The sequence below is a fragment of the Balaenoptera physalus genome (assembly GCF_965194825.1).
Source record: "Balaenoptera physalus genome assembly, chromosome: 10".
Lineage (NCBI taxonomy): Eukaryota > Metazoa > Chordata > Mammalia > Artiodactyla > Balaenopteridae > Balaenoptera > Balaenoptera physalus.
In genome coordinates, this window is record NC_138889.1 from 65703788 (window position 1) to 65720896 (window position 17109).

At 47.4% G+C, this 17109-nt stretch overlaps 1 protein-coding gene across 37 annotated transcripts in view; it reads left to right on the plus strand.

Annotated features, from left to right (window-relative positions):
• The window catches only part of PPFIBP2 (PPFIA binding protein 2), a 155987-nt gene that overhangs the window by 133193 nt on the left and 5685 nt on the right, over nucleotides 1-17109 (plus strand). For 29 of the 37 annotated variants that reach the window (XR_014267885.1, XR_014267886.1, XR_014267887.1 and 26 more), the window contains 10 exons: nucleotides 2686-2824; nucleotides 4009-4041; nucleotides 4471-4612; nucleotides 5317-5445; nucleotides 12862-13012; nucleotides 13300-13411; nucleotides 13630-13718; nucleotides 14032-14154; nucleotides 15365-15490; nucleotides 16157-16345. Coding sequence is in view for 28 of the 37 variants with exons in the window: in XM_082476320.1 (XP_082332446.1) it covers nucleotides 2686-2824; nucleotides 4009-4041; nucleotides 4471-4612; nucleotides 5317-5445; nucleotides 12862-13012; nucleotides 13300-13411; nucleotides 13630-13718; nucleotides 14032-14154; nucleotides 15365-15490; nucleotides 16157-16345 (1233 nt within the window). In the remaining 9 variants the exon portion in view is untranslated. Of the gene's footprint in view, nucleotides 1-2685; nucleotides 2825-4008; nucleotides 4042-4470; nucleotides 4613-5316; nucleotides 5446-12861; nucleotides 13013-13299; nucleotides 13412-13629; nucleotides 13719-14031; nucleotides 14155-15364; nucleotides 15491-16156; nucleotides 16346-17109 lie in introns of those variants that run through there. The other 8 variants (XM_082476321.1, XM_082476302.1, XM_082476304.1 and 5 more) reach the window with 2 other exon arrangements.

The following is a 17109-nucleotide window of genomic DNA, read 5'->3' on the forward strand; positions in this document are numbered from 1 at the left end:
TTCTGTCCTCGTGTGCTAGGCCAGAGGCAGGAATTCTTATTCTTTATTTAGAAACAATAAAACTGAGGTTCTGAGGGCCTAAAGAGAGAGGGTTTGGCCCGAGTCGGTCTGACTCACAGCCCGGGGTCTTTCCGCTCAGGTGTGCTACCTCTGTGCTGCTTTAGGGCAGCTGGGTCACCAGCCATCTGCTGCTCCTTGCCTGAGGTTTCCATCCCCCACCCCTGTAACCGGGGTTATTCTTCTCAGAGGCTGCAGGCACAGAACCGACTTCAAGCATTTCTGTTTCCTCTGTGTTGTGTTCTGATGTTGCATCCCTTTCTCCAGCAGTGAGTCCTTCCTTCCTACCTTCTCTTCTTGGCTGAACAGAGCTGAGAGAGAGCCCTTTCCGTTGCCCTGGGTTCCTTTCGGCGTCTTTCTCACAGGTCTGGGCCACCTTTGAAGCCCATCTTACAGGAGGCTCTGCCCTCTTTATATCTCAGTTCCTCAGCGACCTCCCAAGGCAGCCCACATGGGAGACCTTGGTTGTCTCTGCCCTGTCTTAGGGAGGCATGTGTGATGGTGCAACAGGAGATCTGTTTCTGAGCCCTCCCCACTCCCACGTCTCCTGTATAATATGGAGTTGGGAGGCATGCCCTTCAGTTCTCGAAACTTTTTTTTTTTTTTTTTTTTTTTTATTTATTTTTGGCTGTGTTGGGTCTTCGTTTCTGTGCGAGGGCTTTCTCCAGTTGCGGCGAGCGGGGGCCACTCTTCATCGCGGTGCGCGGGCCTCTCACTATCGCGGCCTCTCCCGTTGTGGAGCACAGGCTCCAGGCGCGCAGGCTCAGTAGTTGTGGCTCACGGGCCTAGTTGCTCCGCGGCATGTGGGATCTTCCCAGACCAGGGCTCGAACCCGTGTCCCCTGCATTAGCAGGCAGATTCTCAACCACTGCGCCACCAGGGAAGCCCGAAACTTTTTGAATGCTGCCTTCCCCACCGTCAGTGGTTCCCGGGTCTGACTGTGCATCAGAGTAATCTGAGATTCATTTTAAAAACACAGGCTCCCGGGGTGCCCTCCCAGAGGGGCTGATTCATGGGTGCAGTTGGGACCTGGGAATTTATATTTACAAGTGTCCCAGGTGATTATGAAGCAGCCCTTGCATGGGCTAGTATTTGGAAACTGTTGGTCTTGACCACAGGTCTGATCAGGTTCAGCCTGTACCTCGTGGGCCATCATGAATTTAAAAATTGTGTGGTCTCCATCTCTTAAGATTCCAATTATTTCCACTTCACCAGCCAGTTCCTTCAGAATCCCTTGAAAATTTAGCCCGCTATTCTCATATCTCTCCTTTCTGAGCTGATTTATAGAGGATTAGTATTCAATGTTCAATGACTGAATTGGATTTCAAACAATTTCTAGGACATGCCTTTATAAGCAAACTGAATTCAGAAATTTATTGGGCACTTGGCTTTTAACTAAATGAAACTTCAAAAGATGTCGCCGCTGGGGACTTCCCTGGTGGCGCAGTGGTTAAGAATCCGCCTGCCAATGCAGGGGACACGGGTTAGAGCCCTGGTCCGGGAAGATCCCACATGGCGCGGAGCAACTAAGCCCGGGCGCCACAACTACTGAGCCTGCGCGTCTGGAGCCTGTGCTCCGCAACAAAGAGAGGCCACCACAATGAGAAGCCCGCGCACCGCAACAAAGAGTAGCCCTCGCTTGCGGCAACTAGAGAAAGCCTGCGCACAACAACGAAGACCCAACACAGCCAAAAAAATAAATAAATTTATTTAAAAAAACCAAAACAAAACAAAAGATGTTACTGTCACTGAAGTCTCCCATTACTTTTCTGACTTGTCAGTTTTGAAATCGGTTTTGTCTTTTCTACTTTTCTTCTGGGTCCAGTTAAGTGATCCACAGTTGATTACCTTGGTAACGTTGCTTTAATTTCTCTTTGCTTTTCACTCAAATGCATTCCACTGTGTTTCCCTCAGGTTTGTGGATATGTAGGGCCCATTAAATCCTTCTTGACCAAACAAGTGCCATTCTTCTTCCCCTTTAAATCAACTTGTTTCTTTGGGACCCTTTCTATGGCTGCAGTCCGAGCACAGGGCCCACTGCCCTGGGGCTGAACCTCATGCAGACTGTGGTCCTCAGTTCCTGGGGGACTCCGTGCTGGCATGTAGCCCTCTGGCCCGCTTCTGCTCACACCTCCCCCCGAGTGTGTGCTTACCGTCTTGCTTCACCTTAACCTGATATTTTTCAAAATAACTATTATCGTGATATATAAATATAAGTAATAGATAATATTATATATTCTAAAAATACAATAAAGCAATAGGTATAGCTTTATATTGGAATGCTGGTCTGTGTATTCAAAGAGCTTGAAGGGTAGTTCACAGCTGTTGATTCCTTGAGCTTCTGAGCGCGAGGCCAAATGGCAAAGGCTTCCCTTTCTGCTTGGACTCGGTTGCAGTCAGCCCTGGATTTGGGCTCGACTCTGTCCCCATCTCACTGTGTGGCTTTGGGCAAGTTTCTCTCTTTCTCAGAGCTCTGATCCCATTTCCTGGCCTGGAATAAATAATCTTTCTGAGGGGTCTTTGAGTCGGCCTAAGTTTAAAAATGGCTCTCAGAGAACGGGGAGTTGTTTCTGCATCCAAAGATTTCCTAACTGGGTTTGAGGCTCTCTCTCCCTCTCCTTCCAATAGGACGGCCCTTTCCTGGTGGAGCACAAGTACCCCACGTTACCTGGGAAGCTTTCAGGAGCCACGCCCAACGGAGAGGCTGCCAGATCTTCTCCCACTGCCTCCCCGCATGACCCTGCAGGGAGCGGCCTGCTGAGGCTGAGTGAGTGTCCAGGCCCCAGGCTGGCAGCCTCTGGAGCCTCGGCCTTGGCATTTCCACTGTTGCACGAGGTCCCTGCGCCCCCCACCATAGCCCACAATTGGAGAAGGGGGGTGGGCATGGGTGGATGGGACAAGTCCTACCTCAGGGTGGTCCCACATCCAGAGGTGATTGCTGTCTGTCTGGGCACAAGGTTTCCTTCCAGAAACACTTCAGAGCCCCAGAGAACCAGGATGTGTACCCACCTTCTTTCCACCTGCAATTACTCTACCCCCATTGCCCCGCCTCCTCTCTCCCTCCTCTCTCCACCTGCTCCTGCCCTTCCCGTCATTCCTCTTTCCCTCCCTCTTAGACACCTCACTCCACCCTCCCTGGCCCTCCCCCCTCCTCCTTTGTCCTCCTGATCTTCTCTTTCCTGTCTCTGCCGTCCTCTCTGCAGCCTCCCTATTACCAATAGGATGATATTATGTGCTCTTCCAAGGGAGAGCATTTCCTTAGAGAAATGGAATCAGTGGCCACTGGGCAAGGATATCAGTCCGCAGGTATCCTTTTGGTGCTTAGGATCTGAAATGGAGGTCTTTGCACAGTAGGCTGTATTTCCCCAATAGCAGCAGCAGATCAGTGGGGCCCAGAGTGGAACATTCTGGTCCCGACAGAGCTGTCCCTACCCTTGACTTCTCACCCCTGGCTGTTCCCCGAGCCCAGCCCACGGGTTGGCTTCTGCCCTTGGCCAGTCCTGCCTTTGGCTGCAGGAGCTCCAGATAAGCCCTTGAATGAGTATGTCCTAGCGACACTCAGACTGTGGACTTCCTGCAGCTTCGGACCATTCTCGTCTGATCTAAGTGAGCTCTGGCACCCACACAAGAGCGGTGGGTGGCCCGGTGTATTCAGTCCCCACTGCCCCTCGCCCCTCCCTGCATGTGGATGCCTCACTGGCCAGGAAGTGACACCAGGAGCATTTGGTCCCTTCACATAGGGCTGCCTCTCACCACCGTGACCCTGTAGGTCAGGCTCAGTCACCATTCACCCCCACCCTTCCTCGTGGGATTAGTTTTCTTTCTGTTTGAGTTTTTCCCTCTTGCTTGATGACTCTTGTTTATTTCTTTGCTTCCCTATAACTCTGTTGGGCTGGACTTTGGCCTCTCTTGCTTCTTCGTGTGGCTTCTCTGCTTCTTGGTTGGCTGGAGATCGTGGCCGGAGTGTCAGTGCCCCCGTGCTAGGTACTGTACCCTTCCAGGTGAGGTGGGGAGTGAGACTCCCTTATTTCCCTCCGGTGACACCCTCCCTTTCCCGAACATTCAGACGGGTCCCCCTCCTGCTTGTATTCCCGCATCTCCCTGGGGGAAAAGAGAGGAGGCTCCTTGCTGGAGTTACCCTGCAAGTTTGGGACCCCAAAACTCTTAGAATTTGAAGACATTTGCTCACCCAGATTTGAAACCTTAAGCTCACTAACTCCCCAGAGAGAAAACCTGGAGTGTGCCTGAGCCCCTGCTGGTCTCTGAGATCTTGCTGTAAAGTTCTGTCCTGAAGGCAGAGCTGGGCAGACTTCCTGACTCCCACTGAAGGGATGGCCCAGGCTCAGGGAGAAGGTTTGCAGAGGTCATGTTCCTTCTTGTCATTCACATATCATTCCATTCTTTCAATCTCAGGAGACACAGAAAGTGGTTGGGACGACACTGCTGTGGTCAATGACCTCTCATCCATGTCATCGGGCACCGAGTCCAGCCCCCAGTCTCCCGTGACACCAGATGGTAAACGGAGCCCCAAAGGCATCAAGAAATTCTGGGGAAAGTAAGTTGGTGATGATCATAATTATATTGCTTGGAATTAATATTGTTCCTGAGTGGGCAAAACGTCTCCATAACCCCCTGTATAATTAGATGCTGGAACAGCAGTAAGTACAGAGTGGTTATGTGTAGAGAGAAGACTTTGAATCACTTTTTAGGGCCCAGAGAAGGAGAACTATGAAAGGAGCCCATTAAATATAGCCGGTTGCCTTACGTGTCATTCATTTTAGGCATCGATCCATCCCACAGACCCTGAGCACATCCTCTGCAGCTTATACCACATGTGCTTTGGAGAGATACATGGATGAGACCAGTTTCTTCCTCTGCAGGACTCAGTCTGTGTCTTAAGAAATCTTTGAGGACAGAAAGATGAGTCCTTTCTGGCCCTGCTGACCGAGTCTGCGAAATGAGGCGGAAACTGGGGCCTCCTCTCAGGCAGCAACCTGCACTTTGACCCCTGGGGAGAGGGGCCCAATCCCAGAGCCAGGGTTAGAATTGAGGCTGGGTCTGGCCAAGAAGCTGTCACAGGTCTTGATGCTGGACCTCTGGGGAAGCACTGGGAGGCAGGGGTTCCATCCCAGTGCCCCGGAGCCCCGGGGCACATCCAGAGCCCCGCGTATGGCTCGTGAGGCCCTGTGTGGGAGGCGTGCACTGACTACAGGCTTTCAGCCTGCCCTCTGACGTCTCCACGGACTCCTCTCCACACAGAATCCGAAGGACTCAGTCAGGAAATTTCAACACCGATGCCCCGGGGGTGGCCGAGTTTCGACGAGGTGGACTCCGGGCAACTGCAGGGCCAAGACTCTCTAGGACCAGAGACCCCAAGGGTCAGAAAAGGTAAGGCTCCCTCCACTACATCTACAAGGAACTGTGTAAAATCCTGGCTAGGCTGGAGTGGGAACCGGGGCTGGATGCCCGAGAGCCTCCAGAGATGGAAGGCAGGAGCCCCTAGTGCAGAGCTTCTCGACCTTTCCCCTTTGACATGTGTGGACATTGCTCACGCTTATTTATAGGTGCACCAAGGTAAAGGCAGAGGCTGCCTATAGCCAGAGGTGCTGGGGCGGGAGGTGGCGCTCCGGCCCCCCTGAGGACCCCAGCAGCCCTGCACATCTGCAGTCCACTCTGGGCAGGGCCTTGGCGTGATAGGTTGAGAGGCTCCACTGCAGCCATTCAGAGCACAGATGCTGGAGTCAGAGACCTGGGTTGGAATCTCTGCTTAACCACTTCCTAGCAGTGAGCCCTAAACCAGGTTCTGTAACTTCTCTACACCTCAGTTTCCTGATCTCTGAAGTGGCGGGGGTGGGTGTCAAAAACAAGTGTTTGTGAAAGTTCTTATGAGGTTATGTGAGCTCCTGCACATCTAACACTGGTATCAGCTGTCTGCCATTCAAGGGTCACCTTCCCCTGGGAGACTGGGGAGAGAGCAGCACCTGCCTCTGGGGCGGTCCCCTCCTTCCACACAGACCTCTACAGAAGGGTGCTGGGGTGCCAGTCTGCCCTTATCCCTCATGACACACTGTACCACACCTTCCTAAAGGGTTAACTGGAGGGAGTTGTAAAGGGATCAAAATGGGAAGTTTTGCATGACTGTTCCCATCACGCCCTAATGAAAAGGCATAAGTAATGAAACTTTCCCAGAGATCGCCCTGGTGGACCCCCTCTAGTCACCAGCTTTACCCCCCTTCCTCAGATCTCCCAGCTCTGAGAAGAGTGTCTCTCTTCCGACTTGCCCAGGTGAATCTTTACTCCTGTGTCTTAGGGAAACCCTTTTCTGCACCCTCTGCTCCCATCAGATGATCCCCACAATACACTGTCTCCAGCGGAATATCTCCTAAAGTCTGAGTTACTCAGCCAAGGTCAGGCTTCTGGGGGCCTCCCTCAGGATTGGACTGTGACATTTTAAATCTAACCAAACAGTGAAAAGTAAGATTTAACCCTCTTAAATTTCATCCCCCTAAGATTGCCATACACCAGTGCCAAGTGCAGGTGATTACTGAGTAAGATGTGCACAACTCACATGTGCATTCTAGAAACCATACAGTCTAGATCCCAATGAAGGGGGAAGAATGTTTCCCTGGTGCAGCAGATTGTTCACAGACCTGACCCCCGCCACAGAAGGGAGCACACACAGATGCACCCTGCTTCCCCCCTCAGCCCCCCTCAGGTTCCTAGGCTTGGCCAGGCGCTCCCCTGTACACACCCTGGACCTTTGGTGGGCATCCCAGCTCCATCCTCCAGGTGCCTTACAGAGAAACCTGGTTCTGCTCCCCCAGGATCGTGGAGTGGTGTTCATGCTTCTAGTCACAAAAAATGCTCAGTAAACGTTAGCTTCTTTAGAGGCTAGAGAATCTACGCATATGGTCTGAGAAGGCAGAGACCAATTCAGAGACATTAGAAAATGAGCCAAAGGAAGCATATCCCTAGAGTCCATGAAAAGAGAATTCTCATCTACTTGGCGATCTTCTGACCTTAGACGTGAGTGTTTCTGATGGTTCTGAGATGAAAAAATAAAGCCACCAGAGCTTGAATGATGAATTTTTGTTCCACTTCTGACTTTTCTTTAGGAATGATTCTTGAAGGGGGAATCACTGGTCAGGGTGTAAAACTTTTCTAAGACCCGCAGGTATTTTTCCTTAGGGCTCATCCACCGTCTTACAAGTCCCTTTGGTATGGGGCAACCAGTGTAGGGAACCTTCTCTGCCAAAGGCAAAACTGCAGTTCAGCCACAGGGTTGCTTTGTTTGGATGTCTTTGTGCTTTGTAAAGGGTAGCAATGGATGACAAGGAGAATGAGAATGAAGGCCTGATGAGACTGTATGTTTATCACCACTCTGCTTACGGTAACAAAAATGAGTTTGCTAGTGGGAAAGAAAGGCTTTTATTACTCTTAAACAGAAATGTGATATAATTATATGCTAATGTCCTCTGGTATTTATAGTTTGTAGATATTTAGGTATAACCTTAAAAAAATTTTGTCACCAACATTCCTATAGGAAAAGTTCGTTGTTACTGAAAGTCTCCAGCCCCAATCCTTTTTTTTCCAGTGAAACAGTTGTTTTTAATTGTCATTTGATAATGACATTTCATAGTAACTCTCTCAGGTTATCAGAAGAATAATTTTTTTTATTTTTTTCCCATTTTGCTGATTTACATTCCAGTCGGCACTGCTGTACAGTGTGTGCTTGTTGCACCAACAACCTTGTCAGCATTAAGTTATTGCAGCTTTTCTTTGTTTAAAGTTCTAGTTTTGTAGACCTCCAAAAATTACATTTTTATTGTTAATTTAGTTTACATGTTTGTTATCTTATTTCTTCTTTTGTGAACTGTGTGCATTTTTGCCCATTTTAGTTATTAATATCTTTTAGTTATTTAATATCTTTCTTATAGATTTCTATCTGTTCTCTATATATTAAGATACTAAGCTACATCTAAAAGTTGTAACAAATTATTTTTTAGGTTTGTTGCAGAATTTTACTTTGATATATGAAATTTTTAGGTTTGTGTATAATGAAGTTCATCAACTTTTCCTTTGCGATTTCTTTCATTATTTTGTTTTTTAAATTTTTTGCTGATTGTTTAAAAAACTGGTTTTAAACTATGAGTTTAAAAAAGTGGTTTTTAAAAACTTTAAAAGTTATCTATTTGGGGATTTATTTTGGTTTGTGGTGAGAGAGGTTTTTTTTCCCCCAAGAAAAAGCAGAGTGTAATGTTTAAGTCTTTAAAGCCACATGGCCGGATCCCATCCTTGTGTAGGGGTCTTCTGAGTTGGTCTACAGAATGTATTGCCGTTAGGGACTCTAGCTTATGAGGGGTCTCTGATCAGACTGCTTCCCTGCTTCATGCCCCATTTTACTGCCTTTCTCCCATATTCACTGTCAGTGTCAGGTTTATCATGAATGTAAGGAAGCTTAAGCTTCAAGGTCAGTTACTTGCCTAGACCCCTTCCACAGTCCAGAGAGGGTCCAACCAATGTATTGACAAGGCCGTGTGTTTTGAAATTTTTTCATAAGTAAGATATTTTAAACAAACAGTTTTAAGACTGCTGACTCTTTACTCCAACTTTCCCTTGGTCTACACTTTGCCTAATATCAGATGATGCTGGAATACCCATGGGCATTTTTGGGATCTGGCTCTGGGGAAGTTGAGTTGGGGATCCATTTAGTTTGGGTTTCGTGGGATTATGTTTATGTGGTTTGCAGTCACTTCATGTTTGGTTTACTTAGGTTTAGTTAATTAGCTGTCCTACTATAAAAATGGCTTCCAATGTGCCAGTGTGCCCAGCATTCTGATACAAAGATGCAAAGTCAGAGATCTTGTACCAAAATGAACTTGTCCTCTGGCATTTGGTTTTAGAAGTATGGGGTAGTGGAAAAAGAAAGAACATTTGAAATATGCAAAACCAGAAGCCAGTCTATGGAAATTCTTTCCAATCATCAGATTTGCCAAATCCTCAGCAGATTTGGTTCTCTCAGATGCTTAGTCAAAACAGAAGTCCTCTCTTTTCAGAAGTGCACTTACTAATGAAATATATACATACAATTATAAGTGTACCCTGTGTGCTCCGTCTACCATGGGAATGGCCTATTTGATAAATCTCACATCATTTTAACTGCAATTTGGAAGGATGTTTTGGAACATGTCAATAAAACAAGTGGTTTGGCTGTATATGAAAGGTATTTTCTCTGCCATCTCTAAATTACTTAATAGCATGTTCAGCTGTGGCCCTGGACAAGAGTATGGGAGACCCTGGCACTGACAGAACCCCAGGAGGGTAGGGAAGCTGGGTCTGCTACTGTGGGAGCAGCACAGGCTTAGGAGGGCAGAGGCCACTCACAGAGGGGGAAATGGGAAGACGATCGAGGGTAGAGGAGCATCAGAGCTCTAGGGTGTTTTGAAAAGCTCTACAGGACGGAGGCTTTCAAATTACAGTCTCAAAAACACTTATTTCCCTTCAGAACTAAAATATCCCTCTGATACATAGAATATTTGTTTCTTCCCAATTCCCAGAAACCAGAAAATAAATGAAATTGAAAACTAATAGAATATGAAATAAGTGATAAAATGAGCATTGAAATTGAGAAACTATTCTGATAATAAGAAAAAAAAAAATCCCAGATCAAACCAAAAGCAATAATTCACTAAGAGGAACAGATAAATTCCAAACAAAAATAGTAAATAGGTTCCTAGAGTGTTGTTCATATAAAGTGAATTATATGAACACATTGGCAAAAGATGAAAATTTCTTGCTGATTTTACATGATATACTGACATCGACCAAGGTGATGTTGCCTAATATGCAACAGCCACGAGGACATTAAGTAAATGTTATCAATTCAAAGACTATTTAAGATTAGCACTAAAAAACTTGAACACTTTGGAATTTTACAGCTCGCATCTAAAAGACACTTGATAGAGGTTTTCCTAAATTTGATGATTCTAAAAATGTATTTGACAATACCATTTATAAATTGTGAAGCTAAAACTTAAAAAAACTATCAAAATAACAAAAAATATTGGTCAGTCATGCTAGAAGGACGGAAAGCTTCTCAGAGAAAATACAGCCCCACCCCATCCACTGATTCAAACAACTGCAGATCGGATTTCCACCGGTTGAATCCGTGGATGCGGAACCCACAAATACAGAGGGCTGAGTAAACTATGCCATTTTATATAAGGGACTTGAGCATCCCTGGATTTTGGAGTCTATGGGGATCCTGGAACTAATCCCTTGGCAGATACAGAGGGACAGCTATGTTATAGAGTTGTTGACATATGATGAAGCAAAGAATATGCACCCCAAACATGAAGGTAAAGTACTATAGAGGTAGATCTAGGAGGTATATCTAATTAATAAAAATATTATTTTTCTGGATTTCATGATCTTTTTCAGTTTGATCAGATTTATAATTTTTTGTGATTTGTTTTCTTATTCTAAATACTCATTTTGTTCCTAATTCCATATTCAAACTGTGTACTTTTCTTAGCGGGCCCCCCAAATTTTGTAAGTTCCAGTTCTCACGAAACCTGGATCTGCACCTATTCATGATTCATTAAAACCCAGGCTGCAGGCTGAGTGACCAGCACCTGCTCTAAGGTACACATCGTCTCCAGCGCTTGTTCTAGAATGGTGCTTTATGGTCATCCTGGCCCTTTAAGGAACACCCTCACTTTAAGAAAATTTTTGATGCCTCATCTAGGCATTAAAAAAACATTTTTTTTTCACCAGCATTTTAGGAATACTTTCTTGGAAGGAATCTTTTAGAATAGGTAGTCTTCTATATTCCATGAATCCTCCTTTAAAAAATGAATATAAAGTTGCTTTGTCAACCTCCATGCCCCCCCCGCCCCCAAGACTCAACTGGGATTTTGAAAACCTTTACACTTTAAATGAAAAATTGATGTCTTTAAGAACTGATGGCTTTGTAATACCCAGGCTTCCTGTCTAGGAACGTGATCTAGCTCTTCATTTATTCATGGATTTTTTTATGCTGCTCAGTTGCATGTCATAGTTACCACCTCCCCCCATCCCCACATACAGTTACACAGGACCCACACATTCCTTTTTTTTCTTTTTTTTTTTTAACATCTTTATTGAAGTATAATTGCCTTACAATGGTGTGTTAGCTTCTGCTTTATAACAAAGTGAATCAGTTATACACATACAATATGTTCCCATATCTCTTCCCTCTTGCATCTCCCTCCCTCCCACCCTCCCCATCCCACCCCTCTAGGTGGTCACAAAGCACCAAGCTGATCTCCCTGTGCTATGTGGCTGCTTCCCACTAGCTATCTATTTTACATTTGGTAGTGTATATATGTCCATGACACTCTTACCCTGTCACATCTCACCCCACCCCCTCCCCATATCCTCAAGTCCATTCTCTAGTAGGTCTGTGTCTTTATTCCCGTCTTGCCACTAGGTTCTTCATGGCTTTTTTTTTTTTTTTTCTTAGATTCCGTATATATGTGTTAGCATACTGTATTTGTTTTTCTCTTTCTGACTTACTTCACTCTGTATGACTGACTCTAACTCCATCCACCTCATTACAAATACCTCCATTTCATTTCTTTTTATGGCTGAGTAATATTCCATTGTATATATGTGCCACATCTTCTTTATCCATTCATCTGTCAATGGACATTTAGGTTGCTTCCATGTCCTGGCTATTGTAAATAGAGCTGCAATGAACATTTTGGTACATGACTCTTTTTGAACTATGGTTTTCTCAGGGTATATGCCCAGTAGTGGGATTGCTGGGTCGTATGGTAGTTCTATTTGTAGTTTTTTAAGGAACCTCCATACTGTTCTCCATAGTGGCTGTATCAATTTACATTCCCACCAACAGTGCAAGAGTGTTCCCTTTCCTCCACACCCTCTCCAGCATTTATTGTTTCTAGATTTTTTGATGATGGCCATTCTGACCGGCCACACATTCCTTATAAAGACAGCTCCTAGACATTTTATAATTTTGGTTGCTGTGAGTGCATTATTTGAACAAAAATGTTAGTATCTGTGCATTGATGGTATATAGAAAATTATTGACTTGTGTATGTCATAAATATTAGGAGTGTGTGTATTTTATAACTAGCCACCTCACTGAGTTCTCTTGGGTTTTCTAGGTGGGCAATCATATCATTTGAAAAGAATGGCTTTCTTTTATTTCTACCTTTCTAATAGCTATATTTTTTATTTTTGTCTCTTCTTATATTTGCTGCAACTCTCAGACTAGTGTTACTAATGTGATAAAAAAAAAAATACTGTCTTTTATTAACTTTACTGTGAATGCCCCTAGTGTTTCATTAGTAAATAAGGCATTAACTGTTGTTGATTGGAGAAAGGTTTTTTGTGTTTTTTTTTTTTTGTTAGACACCCTTTTCCTAGTTTTCTAAGCATTTTCCTGAAAACGATATTAAGCCCTGTGTAAAACATGATTCAGGTGTGGATCTTTCTCCAAACGGGGCTGCGACTCTGGGCTTTGGCTCGCGTGCATGTGCACATGTGAGCACAGCTTCCTGAGGAGCATATAACTGCCCCAAGCTCCCAGCAGCTGCAGACTTGAGATTCAGACCAGGGGTTATCCCGGGAAACTCTAGCGTCTACCCCCAATGAGTGCATTGTAGTGGAATTTTGTTCAACTGGATCCCATGACGGGGGTTTCTGTTTAAACCTAGTCCCTTTTTGTGAGGCGCTATTATGTTCAGCTGGAGCCCAGGCTCTCCTGATAACTGGGTCATGCTGTTTCCTGCTTCCCAGTGATGCCAACGCCCCCTTCGCCCAGTGGAGCACAGAGCGTGTGTGTGCATGGCTGGAGGACTTTGGCCTGGCTCAGTACGTGATCTTTGCCAGGCAGTGGGTGACTTCTGGCCACACTTTACTGACAGCTACCCCTCAGGACATGGAAAAGGTAAGGGCTGAGCCCTGGGCTATAGGAGGCTCCCATTTCTCCCCAAACCAGCACATGGGGAAGTGAGGCCCCCCCCCCATTCCTCCATTGCCCACCCACGCCCACACACAGGAGAGTGGACAAAGGAGGGCGAGATTCTCTGTGTCACTTCAGGTTGACCCCAGGGCGCCGGGCAGAGGTCCGCTTGCATGCTCCACCAGGTGGAGTATCCCCACCGAGACACAGCATCCTCTGAGAGCCAGGCTGCCCGCCGAGATTTCACATCTGTCTTCATCTTTCACTTTCAGGAGCTGGGAATTAAGCACCCTCTTCATAGGAAAAAGCTGGTTTTAGCAGTGAAAGCCATCAACACCAAGCAGGAGGAGAAGTCTGCACTACTAGACCACATTTGGGTGACACGTAAGGACAGGCATACGTGTGTTATGTTTCTGGCAGCTCCCTGGGAATGTGTGCCTCAAAGACAGCTGTGTCCTTGGGACAGGCAGACGGATTACTAAACTTTAGGGGAAATACAGCTGGAACTCAAAATGATAATTTGCTGCTGCCTTTTCTTTTCTTTTTTCTTTTGGCATCCACAGTCTCCCATTTTCACAAATTTCACTTCCCCGTTTCTGTAGGTTGGCTTGATGATATTGGCTTACCCCAGTACAAAGACCAGTTTCATGAATCCAGAGTCGACGGGCGAATGCTGCAGTACCTAACTGTGGTGAGGATCCTTCCTCCAGTGTTTCACTTGTCCCTGTGAACACCCAGCTCAACTCAGGTGTCCCCATGGCGGTATTTAAACTTGATTCCACACCTCCCTCATATCCTTCAGATCTAAAACTGTGTCGTTTGTCACATAAGAGGTCCCAATTAGCAGAGTATGAACCATTGCGCCAAGGAAAGCTGTTGCCGTGTCCACATGCATTCCTGATGTGTAGTAGACCACTTGTCTGTGTATGGTCTGGGAAGGAGCCTCGGGGGGTGTTTGTCACTTTGGAAGCTCTGATTCATCAACCAAAACTTTACTTTTCCAGAATGATCTACTTTTCCTAAAAGTCACCAGCCAACTACATCATCTCAGCATCAAATGTGCCATTCACGTGCTGCATGTCAACAAGTTCAACCCTCACTGCCTGCACCGGCGGCCAGCTAATGAGGTGAGGGCAGGACACTATACCTGTCCAGGTAGCCCTGAGCTGGGACACCTATAAGATCGGGTGTGAGAAAACCAGAATGACATAGTCATAAAGTGGCTGCATTTTGGACCACGGTGCTGCGGATTCTTCCCTTTACTAGGGCTTCCTGGTGCCCCAACACGCCTGTGGCCTGAGCTCTGTGTCCCACAGCAGCCACTAGCCCTCCAACTCCCCCCTCCTTTTGGGAGACATATGCTATGGGCTGGAGGGCAGTAGCAGCAAGTCTTTCAAAGCCATCATAATGATTAAAGGAGATGAGGAAATGGAGCAAAGGAGAGGGAAGGGCAAGACCAAATGGAAAGACGGTGTCGAAGCAGGCAGAGGAGAGAAGAAGAGGATGCCGTAAGGAACCGGACATTTCAGAATAGATCCCCCTACTCGCTGGTAGAAAATTAACTGACCTCCAGCCCCAGGCGCACAGGGAATCCACGATCAGGTTTTGCTAGAGAAGAAATCGTGGAGGTAAACACAGCAACCCAAATCCTGGAGAATTCCCTGCTAATGTTCCAGGAAGCTCGGAGTTCTGGGTGGGCCCCAAAGCTACAGAATTGTCAGTCACGCCCCGTCTCCCATGTTCATGGGAGCTAAGACTAACCCTGCTGTAAGAGTAACTCAGCTTTCCGGGGGATTAAAAATTCGTATCTCTCCTCTCCGTACCCTCTCTTCTCCCTGTTGCACAAACACGTTTTGAACCTTCTATATGGTAGGCACAGTGCTGGGCATTTTGAAGACCCAGGTGCCACTTGAGGGTACTTAGGTATAAGTATCTTAAACGTGTGTTCTCCCAAAACATTCGGCCACACCAGTGAGATCTTGATTCTATAAAACACTCAGCGCGTAACTGATAGTCCTCTTTAAAGTTGTGTTGAATCACTGAATGAATAACTCCATGCTTTCATGTGTTAGTCCCAAAGTAACCAGAGTCAGGGAGTAACGGGATTCTGGAATCAGATATCTCAGTGTAGAAGATCATGCAAGTTCAGTGAGAGCTTTATTTCTTGGAAACTGGGAGGGCTCTCAGGCAGCTGGCCTGGAGGCCTTGGTCTGTAGGCGTTAAGGATCGTCTTTGGCAAGGCATTCGGGGCCGGCTTACTCACAGGGACTGGCTCCACAGAGGACCCTGGTAGGACCTGTAGGCCTAACTTCTCCACTCTCCTTCTCCCTCTTACAGAGTAACCTTTCTCCGTCAGAAGTTGTGCAGTGGTCCAACCACAGGGTGATGGAATGGTTGCGGTCCGTGGACCTGGCGGAATATGCGCCCAACCTTCGTGGGAGTGGCGTCCATGGAGGTCTCATCGTGAGTGGCTCTTTGGGCTGGTCCGCCTGCCTCGGTGACACCTGGGGTATTCAGACACTGCTGTCTTAAGGGCTAGACAGGCATCCCAGTAAGAAATGTTGACACTTCATCTGAACCCCTTGCATAAATTGAAGTCTCAAAGTAGAATTTGATCATTTGTGGCTGAGAATTACTAGATTTCATGCAAACAAGATGGCTTCTGGAAAGACTTCCTGAGCCACAGACCCAGAGGAGTCCGGGAAAAAGGGGCTGTGTGAGAACTGCCTGTTAACCAGGAAGCTCCACCTGCTGCTGGAGGGACATAGGGCTTGGGAGGGAGGGGGAGGCCACCAAAATGTACCCTCCTGCTTGTCATGATACGATCTGCATCAGCACTCATCTGTCAAGTGGCAAAGCCAGCAGGGAAAGGAGGAAGGGGTGGCTCAGATGTCCTCCAGAGTAGACCCTGGGAGACAGCCTTATCTAAGAGGGCACAGCTCTCTGCTGGTTGGTCACAGAGCCGGGCCCTATGTCAGGGAGACAGAGGGGAGGGGGACACAGGACAAGTGGATGAGCGTCAGCCCCTGCCCTGGGGCCGCCCGGGCTCCTGGGGGCCTGTTTCTCAGTGTCATCACCTAGAGCCACCGGTGGTCGCCACTGGGTGGCTTGTCTGTGGTTTCTTCTTAGATCCTGGAGCCACGCTTCACTGGGGACACCCTGGCCATGCTTCTCAATATCCCACCACAAAAGACACTCCTCAGACGCCATCTGACCACCAAATTCAATGCCTTGATTGGCCCTGAGGCTGAGCAGGAGAAGCGAGAGAAAATGACTTCACCTGCTTACACGCCACTGACCACCACAGCCAAAGTCCGGGTGAGTTCCCAGGCCCTTTCTGGGGTGGCCACAGGGGCCTGCCTTCTAGCCCTTGAGTTGTGTAGCAGCTGACCCAGCACCTGGAGCCAAACCTAAGTGGGCTGCCTGGACAAGGAGGCTCTCTTGGCTTCTGCCTTGGTTTCTACCTTCGGTTTGATTTTCTGTTACTCTGTTAGCCCAGTTCCCGGCCACTCTTGAGTCCAAGGGTGTGCAGGTTTCTTTACACAGAAATGACATACAGGCAGCATCAGGTCCTCTCTCCCAATGCTGCCTTGACTCGCTGTGCAAAGCAGACAAGTTCCCGAATGTGGGTTCCCTTTGGTCAGACCCATCTGCATTCCACATGCCATGTGGGGTCCTGGTCTAAGCTGTCTTGCCAACGTAAGGAGTGTCCCTGTGGGTAGCCAGCCGTGGTCACCTTGTGCTGTGCAGGTGGCCAGCACACAGCCATCCAGAGGTCCCGAGGTCATCCAAGCACCAGCGCCGCTCACTGGGGCTCTGAATCCCACAAAGCCCGTTCCACCTGCCTGAGCTGTCCTGCCAACTCAGGACAAAGCTGGAGCAGGGAGGAAGGGCCACCTAGGGCTGTCCGTGTGGCTTCCCAAGGTGCTGTGAACAGAAGGCAGGGAGTGCTCCACGTGTGACGCCAAGTCCTCTGAGCTCAGCCTCTGTACAAACTGCGGCACCCTCTGGGAATCCCCAGTCCCCCCGGGGAATGTGAACGTCACTAGTGGGACAGCAGGGCTAGAGTTTCAGGCACGGAG